Raw genomic sequence first — 23,126 nt, 5'->3', positions numbered from 1 at the left:
ATATATATATATATATATATATATATATATCTGTCTGTCTGTCTGTCTGTCTGTCTGTCTGTCTATCTATCTATCTATTTATCTTTCTGAAAACTGACAGAATGTTGCCGGTTCTGGTGTCGGACTTGCCTCGGTGTTTTCAGCAGCATCGCTGCTCCGCTTACTGTAAACCATTGTTTACCTTTTCAAGGAGGCAGTGATTGACAGGTGGCGGGTTGGGTCAAACCATTGTGATATGGGGGGACGCAAAGTTTTTAGGATACTTTACTGTAAATAGCATGCTTACTGTAATATAAAAGTAAGTCTATGAACTTACATTTATGTTTTATTAATTATTCATTAAACAACTATTTTTAAAGGATTTTTAAATGAATGGCAATTTACGTGAGATTCAAAAAAATTCACATAGCCCCTGGAGTGCCTTCCCGTACCCCTTCACCTACGCGTACAAGGGTACCCGCATTTGAGAACCACTGCAAAGAACAGTGATGTCCATGGAGATAATGTGGCCACTGAAGGTTGCCAATTTGCATTATTCTTTTAAATCATTCGATGATGCCAGCCTGCCATTTCGACGAATGTCCCCCGACAGCTAATTTCGAAAGCAAATGCTCATATCCCTGCTCGTTGGGGCTCGATCCTCACTTCAAGAGTCTCACCTTGTCAACGTGTTGCAGCAAAGGGCTGATGTCATTCTATTTGACCAAAGCCTGAACCACTATTTACAGTCCAAACAGATGGATTTGCACATAAGGGACAATAGTTTGATTAAAAGAATAAACATGTATAGAAATGTTTATTCTTTTAAACAAACATTAGTTTGATAGATAGAAAGATAGACAGATATATATATGTATCTATCTATCTATCCATCTATCTATCTGTATCTAACTATATATATATATATATACATTACTGTCTATCTATCTATCTATATATCTAACTATATTTATATATATATATATATAGTTAGATATATATATCTGTCTATCTATCTATCTACATATCATGAATCATGGGAGGAACTCATTCTGAACAGACTGTAGGAGGACATCTTTATGTATCATTTCTAATGTTTGTTGTCTATTGAAGAAGTAGATGCTCTGTTACGTCCCGTGACTTTTACCCTTTTATGATCCTGCTGTGAGCATCGACAGCATCTGTAGAAGAAACAAATGACTCCAAGAAGAATATGCTGATCGTCAGTAATTTACACTTTGAAGTAAAGAAAGAAAAAGAGAAAGAGAAAATAATATAACACCACATGCTGAAGATGATCTCAAAAGCACAGCATTACTGTAATAACAATCATGGACAGACAAACCTCAATTTAAAGTTAAAATTATTACAAAATGTATGAATTACTTCCTTTATGTGTTCACCTTATTGTCTCTACTCACCTTAGTGATTACTAAGTAATAGGGACTTGTGTTATTTGCAATTAAATACTTTATTTCATAATGTGTAAGAGCTCTCCAAGAAAAATTAAGACTCTTGAGACTGATTGGCTGGAGCCCAACTATAATCCGTGGGTGCCTGGTCTTCCTGGCCCTCTTTCAGGAAGAGGGTGGAGCAATCTCTTTCAGGCTGGTAAGCCTGGAGCAACGCCACCTGAGAGGGATCAGCTAATCAGTGGGCGGGACATATGTATACCCAGAGTCTGTGTTTCTCTCTCTCTCGACCTCTGATTTCTTTGGTATGGTGCCGAAGTGTGCGCCATCATTTGTTGCTCTGCGGGTGAAGCTGGGTAGGGGTTCTCTGCCGTTTTTGTTGTGTCCATTTTTTCCTGTTTTGTGGTCACAGGGAGCTCAGTATTGGCATTTCTTTCAGTCATGGTAGGTCAGTGGGATCTTTTTCTTTCTAGTTGGCATGGGGGTTCTGTTTGTTGTTTTGGCCTTGGAGACCCTGACGCCTTTTTCTTTTTGCTTCTGTGTAATTCTACCCGTTGTTAAGCCCTAACTCTGTCAAATAAATATCCCTTATTGGCTTATGTATTTAACTTTATTGTTTGCCTCCTTTGTTTTCCCTCGTAGCTGTATCCCTTCTTTGTATGTTGCGACCGGTGCACCCTTAGACAACCAAGAGGCCGTAACATGCTCCCTAAAATATTATGAAATCAATAAATGTAATAAAAGATATGTAATGCAAGCATATGAAAAATATGGGTGTCTATATCTGCCATCAATAATCCTTGTGCATGCACACATACACACACACACATATACTGGAAGGAATGTTGTGTGTACTGTGAGTGGGAGTTGAGGTCAAACATCAGTATCAGGGACTGTGTTAATGTATTCAACTCCTATAGAGGCAGAGTCTATAGCACAGTAGAGCAATTCATCCCGATAGCAAAGGGGGCCACTAGCATTAAAAAAATGGGGGCTTTGACGCACGTTTTAAAGTGTTTAAGGGGTTGATCAACTTCCAGTCATGGCCTGCGTATCCTCGAGAGGTTGTGAATACATCACTTGGAGTTTGGGTTCATTAAAAGTACCATGATAAGAAAAGGTATGGTAATGAGAGAAACACGAGGGAGAAGAGAAGAACAAAATTGGGAATTTAGGCAAATGAAAATGGAGGCACAGACTCTCAAGTCCATTTATCGTATATTATTACAGTGCACAAGATGTTTTTAGAACTATTTTAGTTTGTAGGCTGATGTTTAAGCATTTCACTTCCTGATAACTAAGCAAAAAAAAAGAGATTGACAGATTTGACAGTCCACTGTATTTCGTGTGAGTGAGAGAGAGAGAGAGAGAGAAAATAAGGCACCTGTCTTTTTAATAAACAGAGAAATCTAATACGCATTCATACAACAGCATGTAACTTTTAGTAGCGTACTACCAGGAGAATAACACACATTCACTCTCAAACACTTTCGAATGCTCTGCCACACTTAATCTACTGTTATTCTCACCTACTTAACTACGATCAATAATTCATTTATATTTCAGCACAAAAATAATCAGACTAATTTAAAAGGCTGATTAAACTATGAATCCATTGAATAATTAAAAATGTTCAAACATTTCAATTATAAAAAAAGTGGATTTCAAGGTGCTCCCCGGGAACAGGATTTACTCTGCTCCTCCTCCTGGTTTCCTTGGGCCCCAAAGACCGTGTACACTATGTAATTGGTAAACATTAAAATATTAATGGATCAATTAAATCTGTAGAAATGAATCTAATAAATATAGTCGGACAAAGCTATTACAGGCTCTTAAACAGCAGGAGTGATTATGAGGATAAATCCTGCAGGGCTTTGGTGGTAATGCTGATTGCATGAGCTCTGACGACACACATATGTTGGACTGGATGAAAAGGAAACTCTGAAAAGGAAGTGTCATGAATTTCAGTACATTTTATTTTGTTTCATTAGAAAAATCTGAAAATCTTTAACCATAAACAATTATGTTGCGTTAATTTAAGTGTGGCATGTATGACAGTAAAACCAGGAAGTATTTAGCCTCTTACATACACTTATTGTATTTAGCAATGCATGTTTAGATGACCGTAGTTCATCTATAAGTGCTAGTTTTAATTAACCTAATGATACCTTAATTCATGGAAAGCATGAGAAATTAATGATGCCATTATAAAATTATTTGAAAAATGACTACTCGTTCCAGTCCTCTTTTTTTAAAGGAACAGTGCACCCAAATCAGGCTTTTCATTGGAACTATTGGAACTACTTTCTGCTATGCTGTTGTGAGGTCCTTGCATTATCTTGAGTAACCAGGACATTGTTTCTCAAACTTATTTTCAAATGTGTTTATTTTTCAGCTCTTTGGTTTTCATTTTTCTTTGAGCATCACAAGCAAACTTATTTTCACCATGACTGTTCCGGGCGGCCAAACTGGATCAAAACATTGGCATATACAACAGACACAATCGGCATGGCAGGGTGACAAAATATGTTTTCATGATTTGGGGGGTTTGACCTTTAATGACATGGTGGCGCAGCTCCACAATTTGAAATTTGGATCATGAATTGTGTCTTTAAAAGCTATTTTTGAAATTACCGTATACTAATTATTATTATAATAATGTCAGTCAAACTAAAGTCCAAGATAATTTGCCATTTTACCAAGGTGCTTCAGGGCAAACAACTTACTGCTTCCAGCCTTGAGGTTTACTGCTCTTAACTGACCCTTAACTTTTGGGGAAATGTTGGTAATATAACATTGATAACAATAGCTTTTTTCTTAATTCCTAAAAATAATTCTGTATATATTTCTCCTTTGTATCAATCCAATCCTATATTTGTACAGGGCTATATCCCTGTGATGTTCCAAAAATATATTTTTAATATGGAAAAGCCCATAAAAGTGCCTTGCATGCCCAGGGACACAGTGTCTGGTCCGAAATCTGAGGCAGTGTAATTGCTCCGGGGCCTCCCCTGAACCCCAGATCCGTTTTTACAGCTTGCATTAGCATACATAATACTGCTCTGTGGACTCAGAGAGTCAGGCCAATTGAGATGCAATCATTTTCACAGCAGAGGGCTGCCATCACGACTTTAATTGAGCTGGATAGCACTTGCATGTGTATGTGCATGGCGTTGTATCATGAGACAGGGGATAATTGCTTTTGCAATATAGCAATATGTTGTTAATTCAATGATAGGACTTGATTGCTTTTGTCTACATGTATCCCCCGGGCGGGATCATGTGTTTACGATGTTTGTTAAGAAACAGAGGGTGCAGACGATAACTGCTGGGCACATCCCTTTAGACTATCTGCGCTGTGTGACTACCAGTTTCTACACTCTCTCACACACACACACACACACAGACACACACACATACAGTACACACACGCATATACAGTGCACATACACACAATAGTTATTTTGAGCTGCATGCCAATACCAGGTTCAATACAATGTGCTACAGCAAAGAGGAGGTTTGCACTTCAAATGAATGTCCCACTTTTCAGTGACAATCAACCTCGATTATTTTCATATTATTTGTGGATTTCTTTTGTCAAATTACAAAGTGATAAAATGGAGACACTGTGACATTTTAGATGCATGGCCATGTCTGCCTCTTTATATCTACATGCTCTCTGTCCCTGTCCCTGAGTGCTGTTTCAGTTACAGTACGTGGCTGCAGAGCAACAGGATCTACATAAACATATAGTAGTGTGCAGGAATGCAGATACACAAAGACAGGGATGTATCACCAGTAAGAATTGTATATTTAATACATGGCCTTTAACCTTAACCTGGAATGTAAAATTAACCTTTAACATAACCTCTGACCGCTCTACATTCAAACCTTCAAACCTACCCGAAGTCTACAAACACAAAAAATGCACCAAATTGATCCCACAGTATCTCCTTTTGGCACGAGTGGACAGCAAAGTGATGGAAGAAGGAACTTAAATGACCGATTAACATAACCGAACAGTAATTTCCATATAAAGTGGACAAAGCAAATACCTCTCTGGTAAAGATAATTGTTGAGTGTACTTGCCAGCTAATTTCTCTAAACGTCAGTGAGGGCCTGCAGGGACAAAGTGATTGAATTATGACTGTGTGTATTAATTGCATGGCCGCCAATTAGCCTAAAAAGAGAAACGGCATTAATCTTTAAGCCTAGTTGTAGACTATTCAAGTCTAGAGCAAACTTGGTCCTGCTTACCAAACATACTGGCTAAATGCTATGCTGGGGGCAAGGGGGAGACTGAGGGAACAGCAAGGTTAATCTGTGGGTAACCCGAAAGACTCGTTCATATTCCTCTGTCATCCCTGTGGCTCCTCAGAATGTGTCTGTGTTAAATGAGCTGGCAGTGATTTTGTCGTACTGTATTTTAAAATGTATAATAGTGTTAGAATTCCAATTTTATCATCAAAGATATGCTGTATTTTTATACATAATTAAACTGATGTGATGACAGTAGGTTGAGGTTCCTGTAATTGGCCCATGTTTTACAATTATTTGTGTTGTACTTTATGGTACATTTACAATATAATGATGCACTGCAGTACGCACAACAGACAAAACAAAAACATTTCATACATCAGGACAAGTTCTAGAAAACAAAAACATGTGCATCAGTGTTGTGGCTGAAATATCAAATGAACACATATTTTTTAATTAATACATATCTTGTGTGTGGATATCATTGAACCGTTGAGCCAATAGACTGACTCAAGTTGTTGGCACGTTTCCACACTAGTTTTGAGTGGTGGCGCAATCAGCCAGCAAAGCAGACACAGTAGAGCCTGATCCTGTTGTCTCTGGTGAGGCACTGACGCTCTCTGGCTTATTGCTGCAACTACAATGTGGCTAAAAAATCACCACAGCTATCAGCTTTAAAAAAGGTAGTTTGCTTCAGGACGCCAACAACTGAAATGGATTGAAGCGTGTTCATTTATTAAACTCAGCTAATTGCACGAGACACCAAATACAATTCCCTTTTTCATGTAAACAATGCAGCATAGAGAGAAATGTAGTACCCTTATACATTCTTAACTTTTGTTAAGATTAAGCCAAACTCAAATTAGTCTTTAATTTGGTCCAATCTATATCATATTCAATAACCTAGTATGATAAAAAAAATTAAATTAAAAACAGGGTTGGCAACAGTTTTCCTACTAATCTTTCCTCAATAATCTAGATAAGCATAGAGATAGGCCATTGTAGTAATAAACGCTAATGAAATATTTGGCTCCATCTTTCCCGCTAGAGGGCGCTACCTGCAAGGAAGATAAACCTCACGCAATCGTTTATCCGCTAAATTTGGATTGTGTTTTTTTCCACTTTTTGTTCCCACCAACCACAACAATTGGATCAGGTGTTCGTAGTTTAAGCACAGTGATATCAGAACTTTTTCACGATAATTTATTTCAAAAAGGAAAGAAAACTATTAATATTCATGAACATTGTTTTATTTTGAAATTCTAAACCGGATTTTTGTTTAACTTTTTAGTTTTATTATTTCCACCGACGTTAGCGGCGGCAAATTAAAAGAGTATAGTCTCTCGATAGTGTAACATCAGCAACAGTAGCCATGAACCGGCAGTTTAAAGACCGCGACTTTGCTGAAACAGTCGAGAAGCTGAAGCAGAAATATTTGGAGAGGAGGAAACAGGTTTGAGTTCAACGACAACTTTCAAAGTATTGTCAGACATTCAGCTCGTTTTGAAGCTTCGTGGTTACAGCGCTGTGCTGTTTTAACAATGTACACATTACACGTTACAAAGCGATACATTAAAAACGTCTTCCTCCGTCACACTTACACATTCACAGTCGCGCTACAGCTCAGTTCTGACTATTTCTGGGCTGAGAAACACCGTATGAAATAAAATGGCAGTTTAACATTGAGAGCCACAACAAACTACGTTGAATCTGCGCGCCACCTTTAGTGGCAGAAAATAGTCAACAATACTTGACAGAGATAACTCAACACAGTTGTGGCGTCCTCGACCTGCTACTTCTCTCTAAAACATGTCGTTCTTCGGATGTTTCTTTAGTTGGCACCTCCAGAAGACATTGGCGTTACCTCCGGGACCAGTGACGGTAAGTGGTTCACTCGGGGTCTGCGCATGCTCAGATAGCCGCGGGTTGATGATTGAGTCTCTAACAATATGCACCTCTTATTTATAGTCACTAATATAGAAGGATGTGATGTGACTATTGGTTATAGAATCTTTACTGTCGCCTACAGTGAAATAGAAGTCATCTGACCATGAAGTGCACTAATTGGTGTGACCCCACATCTAATTGATGATCCTTGACATGAAATAATGACAGACCTTTTCCTAAAATGTCAAACATTGCTTTGTGTTCCTTATTTCAGAGACGGTACAAAGGTTCATTTTGGTCAACAGATTCAAACGGCCGAGCAACGAGTTGAAATGCTACAGCAAAGCTTTGCGTGAGCTGGTCAAAGCGGTTACCAACCATCCTGACCAGTGAGTCTCGTGACATCACTCCTACAAATACCATTTCCATGTTTGTCAGATTTTTGAGTATTATGCATTGATCTAAATGTGTCATTGTCTGTTCTCAGGTTTGGCAGCGATGGAGGTCTGCAGAGCAGTAACGATGACCTGAGCGGGGACTCGGCCACTGCCCCACTTCAGGAGTCTCCGCTGCATTTAACAGAAACGGGTGCGTGTTGTGATGTCAGAGGAAGATACCGCTCACCTGCGTTTGTGCTTTCTGAGTGGAAAAACTGACCGCCTTTATAGGAAACTCCTAATACTTTGAAGTATAGTCCCGTTTTAGAAGGAATGACATGTCATGACAAGATAACGAATCATGAAATAGACCTCAGTGATACGTCCTAGCATTTCATCTGAGTTCTTGCATTTAATTATCTTACTTTACCTTTTATTGTTGAAATGTTTGACTTTTCCTGACTACCTCTGCTATAGATTGATAACAAGCTAGCCATGGCTGACCTCTATTATGTCTCCATTTGTCCAGATGTGACCTTGCCCTCCTGTCTAGATGGTAGCCCTGGGTCCCAGGAAACTGAGACTGAGGGGGAATTGCATAGAGCTCGCCGTCTTCCCGACTCCTGCCCTTCCTCTTCCCTAGTACTCGCAAAGGTGTACCAGGAGATGATGACCATCTATGAACAACTAAAGGTGAGAGAGCAGAATAATTGCAATGATGGTTTATCAGTAAATACAGATTGGGGGGGAAGGGGGGGTTGTGTCTGATAAGAGGATACTTTTAGATGTATGTGCATATATTTATATACCAACTTAAATGTTGAGAATATCATGATACGAGGCTGCCTGTTTGTCTGCTTCATACATGTATTTTGAGATTGAGTACTTTTAAGTTTTGGACTCCATGGTTCGTTTGTAACAAATTGAATGTTATATAATTCATAGTAATATCAATGTGTGCGTGTGTGTGTGTGTGTGTGTGTGCATACAGGCGGAGCGAGAAAGCCAACAGCAGTGGGAGAAGGAGCTGCAGGAACGAGAAAGGAGGCTGAAGCAACAGGAGGAGGCTGTTGGGAGGCTTGCTGGGTTGGAGGAGATGCTGCACCGTCCGGCTGAAGAGGAGGTCAGACACCGAACGATTTCATGTGGTCACATCCAGCACAAGGAATGTGTTGCGTGTTTCTTCCCCACACCTCATTCCCACTCCGTCCACCCCAGCACACGTCTCCTTTAAGGGAAGTAACTCTGGTCCTCAATCATGAACTTCAAACTTCATTGTTTGATTGTACAGCTAATCAGAACACGTGTCCAGACACTTGTTTGTTTGTTTGTATTTTTTATTCAGTCAATCAAATCAAATACAATACAATATTATCCTATGAAAAAAATACAAAAGAGAGAGACTGAAATGGTATAGGTAGAAGCAAAAAAATGCTTATAAATTCCTATCCTAAATTGAAATCAAAATAAATCAGAAAATTAATATAAAATAAAGAAAAAAAGAAAACAACAAAAAAACAATAAACAAGATAAAAAACAAAATATATTTATATATACTAACACATACATCTTCCACATTAATCCATTTTTAATTACATTTATAACTCAAGGATTTTTTTATAAATAATTCCCTTAAAAAACAAAAAGGAGTTCACCATTCTTACTTCTATTTCAACATTATTCCATAATTTGACTCCTACAACAGAAATACATCTTCTTTTAATCTCTTTTTTAGCCTTTTGTACCGTGAACTTGCAAACATCTCTCAAATCATAATTACACTCATATATTGAAAATAAACTTTGTACACAGTCTGGCAGTGACTTTGCTTTTGCTCTGTACATTGTCTGCATTATTTTATAATAAACCAAATCATTAAATTTGATAACACGGGATCTGTAAAATAAAGGGTTTGTGTGCTCATAGTAGCCGACATTATTCATGATCCGTATCGCTCGTTTTTGTAACACAACTGTTGAATTTAAAAAGGTTTTATAGGTTGAACCCCACACTTCCACACAGGTGGTTTAAATGAATCCCAGACGTTTACAATTTAATTCGGCCTGATTTATGAACTTTTCATTTTTAACCTATGATGGTGTCCAAATCAAATAATCTGACTAATTAAACACACTTGGCCAATATAATTTCTGTTATGGAGAGTGAGGACTTCCCATCACATAAAGGGGGGTGCAGTGATATGACTCAAGTCAGCGTAATGTACTCCGAAGTGTTCAAGCTTGGTTGTTGTGGCTGTATTGTTAGATATGTGTGAACGTGTGTGAATGTCTCACCAGAAACACCAGCAAGAGATGAGCAAACTGCAGGATCTTCTTCGAGAGAGGAGCAAGGAGAACAGGAGGCTCAGATCCAGCTTTGACACCATCAAGGAGCTGAATGACGGCATGAAGAAACAGGTGAGAAGCACCACATCCGCACCATGGGGGTCTGCTTTCTCTCGGTGTCTTCGAGGTTTGACAAAGTCCTCCAGCATTCTGTAATTATATTCACTCGAGGGCTAGAATGTTGCGGTGTCTTCAATGAACAAACATTTCAAGGAAATATCTGCCCTCTCCTGAATACTTTTATTTTGATCAACAAGTCTACAGATTTTAAACTTCTTTCATCAGATTAACCTTTTGCAAACCACCCGATTTTTGAGGTTTCTGCTCGAAATAACATACCCAAACTAAAAAGGGTGAAGCTCTGCAACCACAACAGCTATTTGAATAATGTTGGTGTTATAATAAAGGCAACACATGTGAGCTTTTGTTCAGATGTGTAAATATTTGTATATGTGTTACTGGTCAAGGGTAAATAAAGATGAAACTTCTATTTTCATAGAAGTTTCAGGTTCGCCTCGAGAAAAAAAAAGCACTTTCAGGATGAATATCTCTTGGATGGATGCACAGCAAAGGCCTAAAATCACCCAGATAATAGCACAACTTGTGACCAGTCTCTCTGCAAAGTATGACTTAGAGAAAAATAAAGCAGAACAATAAAGCAGAACAATAGTTAAAACAGTTTTTAATGAAGAGAATTCAGGCGAGGTCTCAATCCTGATGGCTGCTCAATTTGCCAAGAACCAGCAAATATGATATGATATGATATATACCTATATTCGTCCCACAGTGGGGAAATTTCAAAAATCACAGCAGCGGTGCACATCAGAGCATTAATAAAAATAATTATAAAACACAAAACTAAATACTAAAAAACTAAAAACTAAATACTAATACTAAATATACAAGGGGAAAACAAAGTAAAGTGCTGAGTAAAGTGTTGAGTTTGCCAGGATCTCCAGCGATCTACTGCAGTGTGTTGTGCAGCCTGACAGCAGCAGGAAGGAAGGACTTGTGGTTCCTCTCCCTCAGACACCGGGGAGGAATCAGCCGGTGGCTGAAGGAGCTGTGCAGAGCTGAGAGAGTGTCATGCATGGGGTGGGAGGCGTGGTTCATCAGGGACGAGAGCTTTGCCATCATCCTCCCGTCCCCCACCACCTCCACTGTATCCACAGGACACCCCAGCACGCTGCTGGCCTTCTTGAGCAGCTTGTTCAGCCTCTTCCTGTCAGCCGCTGCAATGCATACTACATGCTTGTACATGCTTACAAATGTTTGAAATGTGATTTTCAAACAAAGTGATGACATAATCACTTCATTATGAGTGCAGGAGTAGAAGACTTGTACCGAACAGTTAGTACCTTGGACCACAGGAGGGCGCTACAACATCACCTTCTTGGATTTTGAATAATCAGAAACATACAATCCTTGAGTTTGCATTGGTTTTTTGGGTATTAGTGTCTTTCTGGAACTAAAAGTGCTTTTGCTTCAAAAAGTAAGCCGATGTAACCTGCATGCACTGAATGATGTGCATATCATTAGTGGTCTTGCAAAGCAGATTGACATTTAGTGTTTCTATGTCAACAGTTGATTGAGATCAATGAACAGAATAAAACATTGGAGAGCCAATCCAAGAGGGTGCAGGCTCGACTGGAGAACCTACAGGTAAGCACATATGAACACATGCACAGGTGGTCAGTGTGGAGCTCACTAGAGGTTCAGTCCAGTTTTTAGTGTTCTCTGATGGTCTGCACCATTTCCAACTTTCAAATCATTTAAGCATTTCCTCCTCGTTGCATGATCATTTGTTCCAGAACAATGTTTTTATGGGCTAATCTATTTAGTTTAGTTTTGGTTATGAACTGTTTATTGTTTATTTTTTCAGAGGAAAAATGAGCAAAGCATACCACAGAGAGGCTGTCCAAAAGTGAGTGTTAAGAGCGAAGAATGTATTAAACCATCCAAAAAGGAGAAAACTGCTGCTTCTGGAAAACCGAGCAACAAGGTAGTTCATCAGCTCTTGTGGGCGTTGTTGATTCAGTTCAATGTACTTTAAATTAGTAGGATTTACACACACGTATCCAAGCTGAAAAGAGTCCTTTTCCACAAACCATACTCATTCTGCAAACTGACATGATGATATATAATTTGTGATTTGCTATCAATGTTCTTGATGAAGAAGAATATCAGTGGATACAGAGGAGATCTGAGCTCAGTGGATACAACTGCTTTTGCATTTTGAAGATGATCTTTTTCTTTCCCTAGTGAAGGAACATCAACTGAGACAAACTTTTATTCCATTACCACACTTTCCCCACAGTTTTATTTAACAACTTTTGGCTCCTCGTTGAAATCACAGTCTTTATGTAATGTTCACACTTTTCCCAAATATGCCTGTCTGTCCCATGGCTGAACTTGATACAGTGATAACTGTGGGTCCAGTTTCTTTGATTCTTGTCTCCTTAGGTGCTCATTGTGACTCCATGCAGGACATATTGTAGAGTCCAGATGATAACGATCTAATAAAATAACACCTTTTACCGAAAGTAAATTGCAGATGACTGCGTTAGTATGGAATTCCAACCTCTTTCCTTCAGCGCAGCTCCAGTCCCAACCGACTAAAGCTCCTGGCCCTTCTACTGGACTGGGTACTCGATGGGGAGTCGTTGTCATCAGTAGCAGGGAACGAAGGGAAAGGTGTCGGCCAGTGCCTGCCACCGGAGTTGGTCCTGAACGAGAGATGCCTCAAGGTGACGTGTTCACCGTAGCTTCACTGTGATCCCTCTATCTTATTACAGCCGTTCAACGCATATTTCCCTGTCCTGTCCACAAAACAGCAAGCGATCAAGACGCAATCAAAGTCATGAATTGTCTTCGGTTCCTTAGGTGCTGCCGTTATTAGCAGATCAGCTTCATCGCACTCCTTTGTCAGAACCCGACCTCCTCCTCAACCTGCTTCGCCTCATCCACTGGGCTTTCAGACACATGGACAGCAGTACACAGGTGTGATCACTTCTGTGGGTTCCAGAGAACATACAATATGAGAACGAATGCTGTCACATGACTCGCTGTTCTGTCTGTGGTCAACAAGACAAGATCCAGCACACAACATAACTATTCTATATCATAAAACGTGTAAGCTATTAGCCTCTATGAACGAGCCACATCACCTTATCTACAAAGCCAAAAAGAGATATAAACAAGACACTGCCCAAAGAGTGATTTTGGATATCCTTCCTTTTTTTAATAGACTATCTGGATTGTCAAAAAGCAACACCACAGGGGAGTGAGATTACGTTCGATAACTGCATCGTCCTTAATTATTGGTGTTTGGCCTCGCAAGAGATGAGTGTTATTCTACAGAAAGCTGCGTGGTCACTATCCCAACACTCTTGCAACTGAAACCAAACACTACACTTAGTTTTACCTCGAGACATAACTACACATCAGAGAGGTACACATCCACTTCAGGCAGGGGATGTCCGCTTTATCGCTTCATCTCCCTTCACAGCGTGGCGTGCTTTAATGTGCGGGAGGCCCTGTCGAGTTCCATCTTGTGTTCAGAGGAGAAGCGTGGTTATCCGCACTCCCCTGCCTGTCTCACAGATTCTAGACATGTGGCCCTCTCTTTGTGTCTTTGTCAAGGGTCATGAGCCCCTCCCAGAGCATGACGAATGGAAACGGTTTCTGGTTGAAGGGGGGATGTGTAAAAGCACAATTGTACTTGATTGTCCAATCCCACTTTGTAGCCTTCATTTATTGTGAAGTCCAAAAGCCAGCCTCTCTTAACCCTGAGCTCCTTGTCCAACTTCCCAATCCCAACTCTGATCCAACATCCTCCAAGCTTCAGTCCTGTTCAGGACAGGACATGTCATATCTGCTCAGGGACGCGTTTGATGTTTCGCTGGAATTACAGGCTCCCCTATTGATTTATGCAGTGATATGTGTTCTCCTTTCAGACAAAAAGCAAACTCTTTTGGGCCACCATGCATAAATAGAAGAAGGGTTGTTCGCTTCGGAGCTGATGGAGACTTTGGGGACAGGGTGTAGTGGAGAGACAGAGAGAGGGATGTGGTGTGTTATTGAACCATCACCCTTTCACAACACGTGTTGGATAGCAGCTGTAATTTCCTGCACTGGTTTATTGGCTCCCTGTCAAGCTACTCTTTTTTTTTCTACTCTGGTGTTCGATAAAGATCATTGTCGGCTTAGAATTCCTATTTTAGAAAACAAAAGTAACTGAGTACAGTAACACAATGCGTGTTTTCCGCTATCTGCACAGCTTGTGGCGCTCTCTGCCACACTGCGGCGAATAGGAGAGGAAGTATCAAAGCCGCCAGCCCAGGTAACGGGGCGTCAGTCTGAAGATCCAGACCTGCCCAAGCCCGACAGTGGGGCTGCCGGTGGACCTGGCAGGAGCTGGCCCCTTTCCTGCAGCCCCTGCCCTCACACGCGCATCCTGTCTACCATCATCATCCTACGCACTGTCACGCAAGGTAACGATGCTGAAAACACACATCAGGGCTCACAAAGGGACTTTGGCCTCACGCACACTGAGACGGCAACGTCAGTCAGTCCATCACTGAAGTCCAGACCAAAGGACTCAACAACGATTGAATGGATATCCACGACAGTTCAAACGTACAGAAACGGTCACCACAGGATTATTCCATACAATCATACATATGACATATTTTATGAAATTCTCTTCCATCTGCGAATGATCGAGAATATTTACTGTCAATCTGCTGACCAGGTCCTCTGTCTCTCCTGAAAGCAGATTGAGTATTATGGAAATATATTTCTTCCCCCTGATATTCGCGGGGGTTCTTTTACATGAGAGATCCCATTCTGAGACACAGCTAACCAAATTCAGTCCAGAATAATAATAAAAAGCTTTTATCTTTTTGTCAGGTTGTATCAATCCACAACTTTTGAACATTTGAAAAGCCTTTTCTTTGAACTTCAGAAATTCTCTAAACTATTTGAGGAGACCACACATTATATCAATATAAAGGCAAAATGGGTTCTGGACTTAAAAATATGACATAAACATGAAAGTAAAATCCCCCCCATGTTTTTTGGTCTTCTACTATAATTCATTGAATATGTTTGGGTTTTGGTAAACAAGACATTTGATGATGTCACTTAATGCTCTAGAATATTGCGAAGGGCATTTTGTTTTTCTCATGTTTTAGAGACCCAGAAATGAATTGATACGTCGAGTGAGTAATCGGCGAATCAATCGTCGATGACATAAATTGTTAGTTGCAGCGCTAGATGAGATTTCTTTCAAGAATTGTTTGTAATATACAATGACATAATGTAGCGTGTATTCTTTTCTTAGCACTTCATCACTCCAATGTCAGACAGAAATGACTTAAAGCTGAATTTCTTTCTGTATCTCCGTCTCTCTCTGTCCCGCCTGCAGCTGACGTGCTGGCCCAGGCTCTCTACGGTCTCCGTACCGAGCTGATGTCGGAGGAGAGCCGAGGCCTGTTCATCCGCTATGGAGGAGTGTGTGAGCTGCTGTCCGTGCTGCAGGCTGGCCGTGGAGGTCTGCACACACCTGTGGACATCCTCATGCAGCTGTCTGAGCAGTCCTGTAAGTAGGAACTTGTCAGAGGACCATTAAAAAGATTAAAACACATATTTCTTTTCCCATCGCCAAAGAGGGTTCAGGCAAAGGAAACAAAGCAGCCTGAATGGTATATCTCTGTCCCCATCACCCCACCATGTGCGGAGCAGTTTATTTAGTCTATTAGTTTGTTTCAAGTGATTTGATCAGTTTCAGCTCTTGTTGAAATACCATGGTAATGATTAGTAAACAAATCATAACTCATAATCATAGATGTTACATAAACTTAGCATTGTAACACATTACTGCACTGAGGGAGTCCAAAGAAAGTTATGGTAGGACTTAGGAACTCCACTTCAGCAACTAGAGCTGCAGTCTGGTCCAAAAAGCTAATTAATAATTAGGTATATCTATATTTCCAGCACCTCACTTGTGACTTGGAGGATTATTTTAATCCCATTGCCTGGGTCATTATGGCCTCGAAAGCTGCTGTGATCACTCTTCTAGCCCAGATCTATTGACCGTCTTTACGACCACCATTTCCTTTGATCCATACCAGCTCCTCCTGCAGTGTCACTCCACATCATCCTGACATAAAAAACACATGTGGAAAGTGATGGTTTGTCTGGGCTCACATCAATCATAAGCACTGGTCATGCGAAAGATTTAGAACTTGTCATAAAACCGTGGTCCTCCACCACCTCCTGGCTCTTTTATAGAAAGACAAAAGACTTGATGGAGGGGCACGAGGGGAGAGCACAAGTTCGGCTGGGCTATGAGGCGTATCATTTAAGATAGCTGTGTGCTACAGCAGGACACATCAGAGCCGTGTGTGTGTGTGTGTGTGTGTGTGTGTGTGTGTGTTACAGCAGGACACAGCAGAGCCATATGCTGGAGGTGACTGGGGCCAGTGTGTGTGTGTGTGTGTGTGTGTGTGTGCTACAGCAGGACACAGCAGAGCCATATGCTGGAGGTGACTGGGGCCATAGGTGTGTGTGTGTGTGTGTGTGTATACATACAGTTGTGTGTTTCAAGGGGACTGTAAGTCTAGCAAGACTTGCTAATTATTGTTTTACAAGCAGTAATGAGGAGAGAAGGGAAAGGAGTGAGAAGGGGGGAGAAAGGTTTGCACCTGAAGGTTGCCAATAAAACAAAACAAAAAGGTCAAATTGTTCTCGCGCACACGCACACAAACACATTCAGGACGTCTCTGGTCATACTGCCACAGCATATAAAGTTCAGTTGCTCAACACGTCTCCCTCGTTCATGGATCACAAAATGCAGTCGGTCACCTCGGCACACGTACACAGCCAGTAACTGTTTTACTGGTTTCTACTGAAACAGTGGGTACTTTTACCACCAAACGTCTTCATACAGTGTATTTACCTTCCATGGTCACTAATGACCTTGGCGTGTGTTTGTGTGTTCTTCTTTTGTGTTTTTCTCGCTGCAGTCGAGGAGTGTTTGTGTGTTTTCACAAAAAAACGCTCCCTGACCTGGTGAAACTACTTTTGACTTATGTCCCTTGATTGGTACCATGTGACGTGTCCCACAGCTCTTAAATTGTTAACCATCAAACCTGTGAGGAATGTGTCCGGCTCCATCTGTATCCGTGTGGCCACATGTGTGTCGAATGTAATACACATTAAAAAGATGAAGACTGGACACTGGGCAGAAGTGCTGCAACATGTTTCAGACCCCTGGTCTTTCATTGCTTATAAATTACAACAAATATATATATTTTAAATTAATGTTGGAATAATCATATTCCAATAATCCAGCTAGGACTAATGCTATTGTGTCAATTGACAGAAAATATATTATCGATTTGAAGAAATGTTTTTGTTTTGGCTTCAATCTGCTGTTCTCACTGTTACATCCCTGTGAATTCATTACAAGCAAAATAATACGTCACTTTGTTTAGGCGATGTCACCTTGCACAGCTTTTTGAGAAGATAATTGAAATTATCTCTCAATTGTTAAAAAAAGAAGTGCAGATTAATCTGAGTAAATCAATCAGTAGTTGCACATTTCTTAATTTCTCAAAAGAATTGTGGACTGCAGGATTATGTTCAGTTGCATATGGTCCAGCCACTATCAGCAGACATTACACTAAATACTTTAGTTTAGAAGCTTAAAGTTTAAGGTCACGTCAGCATGGTTTATAGGTAGGAGTTGTATAACCTTGAGGTGGGCTGATGCTACTGCTGGATAAAGACCGACCGAACTTTCTTCCTTCATCCTTTCCTGCTTTATCCTTGTCATATTGTCATATTGTACCGGTCTTATCTGAACCTGGTTCTATTCGTCCCCGTCCCGTCCTCTGGTGTGATTTGGTGCCAGCAGGACCGCTGTCCCAGACAAGAAGAGTCCCTCTGTGGCTCAGATTGTATTCCTTCACCCGTTTGTGTGGCCCTAGACAGTGGAGAGTTACTTTGTGACTATTTGACTTGAGCAGAAACACATTTTTTTATACCTAATAATTTGAGGTAATCACGAGGTCCAGATTTGTTATTAATAAAAAATGTGCAGCTCCTCCATCTGTGTAGATTGATGCCATGGTTATTTCTGTTTCATCTGCCTGTGCGTGCGGTTTGATGGCGATGGTGAGAAGGTCAGCGTTAACAGTGGCAACATGGACGCTCATCAGAGGCGGTCGGACCAGCATCTGTGGACCCGTCTTCCGGGGTCTAAACGCTAAAGTGTCGCCATGCTTTGTTTATGTAGTAGTCGTCATGCAGTTTACATTTCTTTGCAAATCTGAAGTCGATCATTTCCATCTCCTCGGAAGTATTAACAATAATAAAATATGTGTTGTTCATTACCTTCGCATTGAAAATGCGGAAGGTTATGTTTTGATCGCCGTGTATTTATTTATTTATTTATTTGTATGCGTGTTATTCGCATAAGTAAAAAAGTATTAAACCGAATCGCATGAAATTTGGTGGGATGATTGGTTATTATTTGATTAGATTTTGGGATTGATCGGGTCAAAGGTCATTGTCATGGTCATGAAAAGGTCAACATCTTCTTTTTACCATAGCGCGGTCAATTTATATCCAATTGGCATGCAACTAATGCCAACATGTTCATAATTCAATGCCCAACCTTGTGATATGTGAAGGTATGCGCTCTACCGAGTGCCCATTCTAGTTCGAGAAATTGTTCCGATAACATCCTTCTCACTGTGCTCTGCTGGTGTTTGTGTGCTTGTAGGCTACTTAAGTCCCTTCCTGGAGGCATGTGGCTGTAACGAGTTTTTCCAAATGGCCTCCCAGCTTCTGAAAAACCCTCGTCTGGAGTTTCCAACGCTGGAGAAGCTCTCCATCCTTCTACAGAAGCTCTCCAACATCAGGTGGACACAGTGCCTCGATACTCATAATAACAATTGACTTGAATGCTCAGAGAAATGCAACCATACGCACTCTGATTTCTTTTACGTGTCTGCACAGACTGCTCATAAACTGATAAATACTCAACCTGCCTCCAGATATGAGCTCAGTGATGAACTTCAATCTATTTATATTAATTTCCCCAAGGATAGGCAATGGCATTTAGATAACAGGGGTTCGCATGCGTTTTGGCTTGTGACAAGGAAAAAGCAAAATGGTACCAAACAAAAGCAACGCTCCGGTTTATCTTGTGACCCCTTCAGAGCTTCTCCGGGATTTCTAGTTTAATTGGAGCCCCAATTGGGGTTGCAATAGTGTTCAGGTCTAAATCCAGTTATTTCTGGGTTGTGGCGATCATGTATTAAGTTTGTGTGCAGAAGTCGTATTAAATCCAGACCTTTAGGGTTTCTCACAACCTTTAGCCGCGCCGGCAGCTCTAGGGATGGAAAGGTCGGTCGGTCGACCTCTCTGGTCCAGATTGAAGTATCTCGACCACTTCGTCCACACATTCGTGGTTCCTAGATGATGAATCGTTATCACTTTGGTTATTGCTTTTCCACCCGGGCCTCCACACCTGGACAAAGTTTAATAGTGTGCATTTCCTGGACTCAACAGGTCAAGCGTGTGTTCACTAACTTAGTCGACTTAGTTCAAAACATTCAAATTCAATTGGTCGAGGCCAAACTTAAATATTGGCCCTATAGCTAGTTATACAGCTGACGTACACTGAGCTACTACGGGAGCGTGACTCACTCGTGGGTTTAGGCTTCATTAAATGTCTCTGGACTGATTTCTCTCTTTTTTCTGATTTTTTTTCTTCTCTTTTCTTTGATGTTGTCCAGGAAGACCCGCCGTCTGTTTGAACGGTCCTCCCTGCACCTCCAAATACAAGAACTTCTTCACAACGCCAACCAGTCGCACACGTTCCTTTGCCTCAACCTTAGGTCCATCCTCCACAACCTCAAATAACACGCACACACCACCACCACACACACGCACACACTTCTGCCTGTTCTCCCGGTGAGGATAAGGGTGACGCACCTCGTGTTTCCGTACTTCAGCACGTTGCTCGCTATGTGCTCAAACTGTTTTAAACATGTTTCCAATGTTGCATTACTTAAATGTTCCATCTTGGTCTACCTCCAATGTATTTCTTTATTTATATTGTAAGATGTTTTTTGAAGTTCTTGTGTCCGTCGGACGTACTTTCTTTCATGTTCCGTATTCGTTGCCCTTTCTGACGCGATTTTCTGTGACTGGAAACGACTGTCATGCTTCCCAGCGGCCTTAATGGGTGTCTGATGTGCTCCGAGGAAGAGAGGCTGGGGCTGTGGAGCTTTTTAATGACAATAAACAAAAAGAACTGAAAGACATTAAGATTGGACTGCATATGAAATGTTAACATCCATATGTTTTGTATAAAGTTGTCTTATTTGTTTATTCCAAAGCATGGGTGGTTTGATGGGAGTAATGGTCTCAGTATGTGACACACCGGTGGTGTTGCTTGATCGGAAGGACTGGAACAATTACAGCTGATATTTAACCCTTGTGTTGCCTTCGGGTCATTTTGACCCGATTCAATATTTAACCCTCCTGTCGCCTTCGGGTCAATTTGACCCGATTCAATGTTTAATGTCGGTGTTCTTTCGGTAGTCAACAAACAAACATAAAGTGCCTCACACTTAAACTTGGAAAACAATATTAATTCTAATAATTTTCTGGAGGTTTTAATTGCTGGCGTCAAATTGAACCCAAAGGGTAAAATATGTTAGTAAATATAAAGGTAACAGGAGGGTGAAACATTGAATCGGGTCAAAATGACCCAAAGGCGGGGGGAGGGTGTAATATTGATTCGGGTCAAAATGACCCTAAGGCAACACAAGGGTTAAACATTGAATCGGGTCATATTGACCTGAAGGCGACACAAGGGTTAAGACATACTCGGAAGTGCTTGGTTGGTCTGACTTTGAAATGGGTGCATCCAATTTGTATTTATTCTTTACTTAAAGGAAGGGTGTGACCGGGCTTCAAAACACCTTTTTGAAGAGAACATTCAAGAACAATTATGTTTGAAATGAAATGTTTAGGACACAAATAATTCCGTGAGTGACTGCAGTCATCTACACCTAGCATTACAGTTAAAGTAGTCATAAAGATATACAAGTAAAAATGAGTTTTGTACATTCACATTATTGATATGTCAGTTTTGGAAATTAGATGTATACTAAATATTCCTAAAAGGGACTAAAGTGCTCCAGTATAGTCTCTATATTTACTCTTCAAACTGCTGTTTGGAAGCCTTTGGATCGCACATCCTGTGCTGAACCGTGTTGAAGGTTCACGAGTGAGCTGCAGCTTTCTGGCCCCCTAATGATATGGAATGTTATTACCCCGAAGTGCTTTGGTTTCTAACCACTTCTGTTATTGGTGTGGCAGGCACCAGAACACACGCAAGAACAATGTTACAACAGAACTGTTTATTTCCAAAATGACTGGAAAAGTATTTATTTTTACTGCCCTTTTAAAAATGACGGCACTCTGTTCAATCAGTAGGATCATTCTAATCCCCAAGTGAAGGTCAAACTAAAATGCCAGGGTATATATGTAGGGACCCCCCCCCCCTCTCCCTCCATCCTACAGAGCAGATCACCATTATTGAGTCTTAGCCCACCTTTTTAAATTCTTTTCCTGCTTATATATTTACTACCTTACCGACTGTCGACAGCCGCGAGCCGAGGAGATCACATTATAGATAAAAGAGGAGGACACATTTTGTTTCGCTTTCCCGTTGTAGCTGAAATGTGTTGCATCTGGATGATATCTAATGGAAACCTAATGATCAACAGCAGCAGACATTCTGCACTCGGCAGCCACGTAAACACCGAGCCACCCAGGCTGTGTGTGATGCTCCGCCTCACCAATCCGATAAATCTGTTGGTTTCACGTCATTTTAAGACAGATGCATTGTGGGTAATTAAATGTCTTCAATAAGATCATAATGTTCTCATCAACGGTTTCTTCAGCGTCCGTCTCTTCTTGCGTCTGAGCACATCAGAGTAAAATATTAACTTTTTTTCTCCATTAACTCATCTTTTGCTTCATTGGCAAAGCTGCAATTTGGAGCTATTGAACTGAGATGTCGAGCATGAGAACTGGATCAGAGTTGCTCCATTTACTGTCTTAACAAATGTCATAATCTCAGATCAGCAGTGGAGCAATCTGGTTATGAGCACTACGAGCACAGGCTGTGTTCATCGCAGTTTAAATTAACTCGTAATCATTTCCAGACTTTCCACCATAAATCTTCATTTGTTCATAGTTGAGAATTCCCCACCGCACTATTTACTTCCAGCTTTTGTGCAATTAAAATCATATTTTTATTGACCGTGACCGTTTTAGTTGCTAAACCCTAACATACCGGCTCCATAGTTTATATGCCGTAACCACAATCGTTCCCTAACCTTGACCAAACTGTATTTATCATGCAAATGTTGGCATTGGACGGACAATAAATGAACATGGCATCGGACAGAATCTGAGGTTCTGCATAATCCATAAATCATTTTGTCCCGATAAATTTGAATAAACATAGGAGTTAAAAATGTGTAGAGTCTTGGGCAACAACAAAAGCAGTAGCCTACTTTGGAAAAAATATGGAAATAACAGTTTCTATATATGATTTTAACTTGTAATTGTACTGCGACTGATACATGAATGCTGAAGTCATATTTCAAACTTCTTCCAGCTGCTTTTTGAACGAAAGGTTTGAAACTCACATCGGTTTTGAGTGGAGTATCACTTTAACGGGGAATCATGGCCTCTGTGCCGACTCCAGGAAGTGTCGACGGCTGATTTATTTACTTTCGTGACTCGAGCTGCGTCTGGTCTGCAGTCAGCAGAGC

The 23,126-nt window shown here is 40.7% G+C and overlaps 1 protein-coding gene across 1 annotated transcript; it reads left to right on the top strand.

Annotated features, from left to right (window-relative positions):
- The first annotated feature begins 6,985 nt into the window (after positions 1-6,985).
- On the top strand, positions 6,986-20,601 carry LOC130205039 (coiled-coil domain-containing protein 138-like). The gene is made up of 15 exons (XM_056432140.1): positions 6,986-7,101; positions 7,484-7,529; positions 7,810-7,924; positions 8,023-8,123; positions 8,442-8,605; positions 8,904-9,035; positions 10,210-10,329; positions 11,842-11,919; positions 12,140-12,259; positions 12,852-13,004; positions 13,141-13,257; positions 14,537-14,750; positions 15,686-15,859; positions 19,049-19,187; positions 20,067-20,601. The coding sequence occupies exons 1-15, from the start codon at positions 7,021-7,023 to the stop codon at positions 20,191-20,193; spliced, it is 1,881 nt and encodes a 626-aa protein (XP_056288115.1). The 5' UTR covers positions 6,986-7,020; the 3' UTR covers positions 20,194-20,601.
- The last annotated feature ends 2,525 nt before the right edge of the window (positions 20,602-23,126 follow it).

This window comes from Pseudoliparis swirei, chromosome 2, assembly GCF_029220125.1.
Source record: "Pseudoliparis swirei isolate HS2019 ecotype Mariana Trench chromosome 2, NWPU_hadal_v1, whole genome shotgun sequence".
Taxonomy (NCBI): domain Eukaryota; kingdom Metazoa; phylum Chordata; class Actinopteri; order Perciformes; family Liparidae; genus Pseudoliparis; species Pseudoliparis swirei.
The sequence above is the reverse complement of the archived record's forward strand: the minus strand, read 5'-3'. Positions and strand labels throughout refer to the sequence as shown.

Coding starts and splice junctions, on each gene's coding strand:
- LOC130205039 (XM_056432140.1), top strand. CDS start 7,021: ATGAACCGGCAGTTTAAAGACCGCGACTTTGCTGAAACAGTCGAGAAG. Junction 12,260..12,851: donor CTGGAAAACCGAGCAACAAG/GTAGTTCATCAG, acceptor TCTTTCCTTCAG/CGCAGCTCCAGTCCCAACCG. Junction 19,188..20,066: donor CAGAAGCTCTCCAACATCAG/GTGGACACAGTG, acceptor GATGTTGTCCAG/GAAGACCCGCCGTCTGTTTG.